At 38.2% G+C, this 4,832-nt stretch overlaps 1 protein-coding gene across 1 annotated transcript; it reads left to right on the forward strand.

Annotated features, from left to right (window-relative positions):
• Positions 1-370: 370 nt before the first annotated feature.
• Positions 371-1,615, forward strand: LOC114823460 (uncharacterized mitochondrial protein AtMg00810). Its single transcript, XM_029098935.1, has one exon. The coding sequence runs from the start codon at positions 371-373 to the stop codon at positions 1,613-1,615; it is 1,245 nt and encodes a 414-aa protein (XP_028954768.1).
• The last annotated feature ends 3,217 nt before the right edge of the window (positions 1,616-4,832 follow it).

Consider the following 4,832-nt stretch of genomic DNA (forward strand, 5'->3'; position numbering starts at 1 on the left):
CTTGTCAAACCCTCGTCCGTTAAACCATGTCCTCGACATTGATACCTTCCATTACACCCAAACCCATTTGACCCCACTGACCTCTCCTTCCCTTCCAACACCGATTGTCGCCACCTCCCTCCCTCAATCCCTACCACTACCTAACCCAGACTCCCATTCTCACCCATCAACTTCCACTACTCACGTGAATATTGAACCTGCCAACACCACTTCACATACTGTTCCTTCCACTCATCCCATGATCACGCGTGGTCAACAAGGAATTCGAAAACCAAATCCCAGATATGCTTGCATCACTAACGTTACTAATACTTTGGTTGAGCCCACATGTTTCTCACAGGCAAATAAGTCTCCATAATGGCGCCAAGCCATGGCGGATGAATTCAACGCCTTACAGCGTACTGGCACTTGGACTTTGGTACCCTACAAGTCTTCTATGAACGTGTTACTAAATAAATGGGTGTATCGCATCAAAACAAACTCTGATGGTTCCATCGAGCGTTTTAAAGCTCGCCTAGTTGCCAATGGCTTTCATCAGCAAGAGGGCATTGATTTCTGCGAAACCTTCAGTCCGATGGTCACACATGCCACCATTCGGCTCATTCTCTCTATTGCTCTTCACTTTCAGTGGCCTATCCGCCAACTTGATGTTCAAAATGCCTTCCTTCATGGCACGTTGAATGAGGAAGTTTATATGCGTCAACCTGCAGGGTTCGTTGATCCACAGTTTCCCTCTCATGTGTGTCGACTTCGACGGTCTCTCTATGGTTTGAAACAAGCACCCCGTGCTTGGTTTCAATGTTTTTCACAGAAACTAGAACACTTGGGCTTCACTGCTTCCCAAGCTGACTCGTCTCTCTTCACCTATTTTGATGGCTCAACAATCATTTATCTTCTCATCTATGTGGATGACATTTTAGTCACAGGGAACAACAATGCTCACTTGTCTCAGTTTATCACGCAGCTTGGTACTCATTTTGCAATGAAAGATCTTGGGCCCTTACACTACTTCTTGGGGATGGAGGTTTCCCAGACGCCTTCTGCTTTCTATCTCACTCAATCCAAGTATATTTTGGAGCTTCTACAGAAAACTAATATGGCTTACGCCAAGCCCATCTCAACGCCAGTTCCCAGTGGTAAACGCTTGAGTTTATATGATGGTGAGCCTCTCTCAGATGGATCTTCTTTTCGCAGTGTTGTGGGCGCCCTTCAATACCTTCTATTTACACGTCCTGATATTGCTTATGCTGTCAACCAAGTGTGTCAGTTCATGCACTCTCCAACTACTGCGCATTGGGCTGCAGTCAAACGCATCTTACGGTATTTGAAAGGCACACATGATCACGGCTTACTTTACAAACCCAGTCATCTCACTCTCACTACCTTCGCTGACGCTGATTACGCTGGCGACCCTGATACCCGTCGTTCCACTGGCGGTCACTGCATATTTCTTGGCAATAATTTAATTTCCTGGAGTTCGAAAAAGCAACGTGGAGTGTCACGGTCTAGCACAGAGACGGAGTATCGTCAACTTGCCTATACTTCTGCTCATCTCTCATGGTTTCGCAATCTTTTTCGTGATTTATATCTTCCATTACAGCCACCTCGTCTCTAGTGTGACAATATCAGTGCCATTGCTGTTGCTTCCAATCCTGTTTATCAAGCTCGCATGCGCCATGTTGAAGTGGATTATCACTACATCCGGGACAAGGTCATTCGCAAGGAAATAGAAGTTGGTTATGTAGCTACCACAGACCAAATTGCGGATTTTTTAACCAAGGGTTTGTCCTCTGCCCGCTTCCATTATCTTATCTCCAAGCTTCATGTTCGTCAACGCCTCGTCAGATAAACCTAGTTCGGAAACCCTAATGAACAATCGGTCCACGTCAGCACCACCAAACCTTCCCGCTGCAATCTACAACTGAAAGGATCATAACTGTCAAACCACTAGCTGTACACCCTAGACAAAAGGAATGGTGCACATGGACTCAACATTCCTTTACAGCTAGTCACCACATGGTTTCTGCACTTGTGTTCTGATTGCTGCATCGTGGGCAGCAAGGACATCACTTGCATTGCATTTGTTTATTGCATGCGTGTCTGTAACAGTGTATATAAATATAAACTCTGATGTTCATTGTAGTTAGAAAAGCGAAATAATAAAACAGTTTTGAATACCAAGTTTTTCACCCTTGAGTCTATGGGAGGCCTTCGAATAAGCAGAGCTGACCATTTTAATAATACATATTTTACGAAACTTGCGTGGAAGGTTATTACTGATAAAGATAATTGGTTGATCCAAATTGTTAAACAAAAATATTTAAGAAATGAGAGTTTTTTTTACTACTAAAGTAAATATCAACATTCCTTGGCATGGAGGGGTGTCCTGAATTCTAGGGATATTCTTTTAAAAGGTTTGAGATGGATTGTAGAAATGCACCCAAAGATTGAATGTTGATTGGAATTTAGGAGTGTGATTTTATTGATAACAGTTGGAACAAAACCTTATTGATGAGTATTTTGGACAGTGGTATTGTAAGAGATTTATAGTATCCCTCTTCCTTTGCAGGAAAGACAAGATTATTTGGGTCTGTCTACTAATGGTGAATTCATTGTAAAGTCAGCAACTTGGTTGCAAGTTAAGCACCAATTTGTACACCAAGCAGCTATGTTGTTAAACAAAATGTGAAAACTTTTAAATCTACAAAAGATAAAAATGTTTTGTTGGCTTCCATGAGATGCTCTAAATGCGAGTGAGATTGCAAATATTCTTTCCTAGTACTAATCTTGTTTGTTTGGTTTGTAATAATGATGGAAGAAGATCACCAACATCTTTTTGTTAGATGCAGCTTTGCACAAGAAGTTGGGATGGATTTAATTGATTGGTTAAGTCAGTTGATGCTAATGATGAAGTGGAGTTGTCTGATCTTAGAAGGGCTCTCCTCATTTGTTGGCAAATATGGAATGCTAAAAACAACATGATTTTTCGAAATAGTATAGTCTATCCTGCCAGAGTTCCAATGGTGTGGCCGCTACAGTTGGTAGAAAGTACTACAACACCAATAAAAGCTCAAGATCAGTTCGTAATTCCAATGTTGTTCACACATGTTCTCAGATTGTGCTCCATGAATCAAAATTAATATTGATGGTTCGGTGGTTGGATCTTAAGCGGCTGCAGGTTTTGCCACTAGTTATCATAATTGATCTCCTATTGTTGTTGGGATGCAGAATTTTAGGGGTTTATGAAGCAATTGTTTTGCGTGATGCACTAAAGTTTGCAAAAGTCAAAGGTTTTAAGGATGTATGTGTTCAACGCCTAGATGATTGAAGTGTAGAACGCCTAGATGATTGAAGACTATTGAGGATATTATATTACTTCCACAATCTTTTTCTTCTTTTTCTAGGGTCTAGCTTTTTCGTGAGGCAAAGTTTCTTGATGATGTCATTATTAGCGTTGAGCATTCCATTCATGATTCTTTTATTTGGGATATGTCTTTACCCACTGTTACGAAAAATGTTTTACTCTTTGGATGTTCTAGAAGCAGTAATACCCGAGATTTGTATCTATGAATAAATTTATTTTTCTATTAAAAATATCATATATTTGTGTAGATGACACATTTTTGCCAATAGAAAAATTATCAACACGAAAATATGATTGAAAAGATGATCGTACTTTCTAAAAGTTATTCCAATTTTGGCATGGGTATGTGAGATTCTTCTTTCCATATTCGACAGACATACAAATTCCTATATTACACGTGTGGGGACGACAATCAAAGGATACCAGTCCATAGGCACATACGTGTGCCAATTGACTCCGTAATTTTTTTATTGAAAATTTTGAATTTAGGCGTTTTAGTTAAAACGGTCTATGAGATTAGTATAATTCTTTAGTTTGATCTTTAGGATTTGAAATTGATTGAAGTGGTCCTTGAGTTTCCACCATAAGTTATTTTTGTCATTCCGTGAAATATCTCCATTAAGTTAGACCAAAATAACAAAAATATTTTTGAATTTTGTCAAAACATTTTGATCCATTGTTTATTAAATTAAGCATATTTTTGTCATTTTGGGCATTTTTAAACAGAGGTTTTTAACGGAATGACCAAAATGATTGATGGTCGACAAATTCAAGGGGCCACTTCTATCGATTTAAAATCTTAGGAATCAAAGTGATGAGTTATGCCAATCTTAGGGACTATTTTGCTAAAATACCTTTGAATTTATTGCCATTTAGTTTTATAGTTTATTAGTATTTATTTTCACTTATAAGTTATTAGCATATGGGCACACACAAAATGTGTGATAAAATTTTTTATTTTTGTTTTTTTTAAATAGAAAGAGAGAGGAAGAGAGTGATAGAGAAAGTGGAAGTGAGAATTTTTTTTTTTTTAATTAGAGATATGTTAGGATTACATGTAGGTGAGAATTTGAAAAAAAAAACAGCAAAATTTGGTTGTGTGAAATTACATTTATGTCCCATATTTCTTATTCATGTTCTGTTTTAATTAGAGGGTCAAATTGGTAATTTTATAAGATTTTGATTAACAATAAGTGTTTTATTAATTAGTAGAGATAAGTGAGATAAACTGGTTCAAACAAACCGCATAACTATGGTTTCGTTTGGGTGGGCGATCACCTACATCTCCGAGAGAAACTACAAGTTATTAAATGTTAGTGGTCCTTTACTATATAGGGCATAGAATAAAGCACATGCGTTGAAGTAACGCGGTGCATCAACTTTATGGAATCTTGTCTATCATTACCTCGTTTTAATTAATTCGGATTAAAGTGATAAGAATATATACTTGTTTACTTTACGATCCCTA

Source organism: Malus domestica, chromosome 02, assembly GCF_042453785.1.
Source record: "Malus domestica chromosome 02, GDT2T_hap1".
Classification (NCBI taxonomy): domain Eukaryota; kingdom Viridiplantae; phylum Streptophyta; class Magnoliopsida; order Rosales; family Rosaceae; genus Malus; species Malus domestica.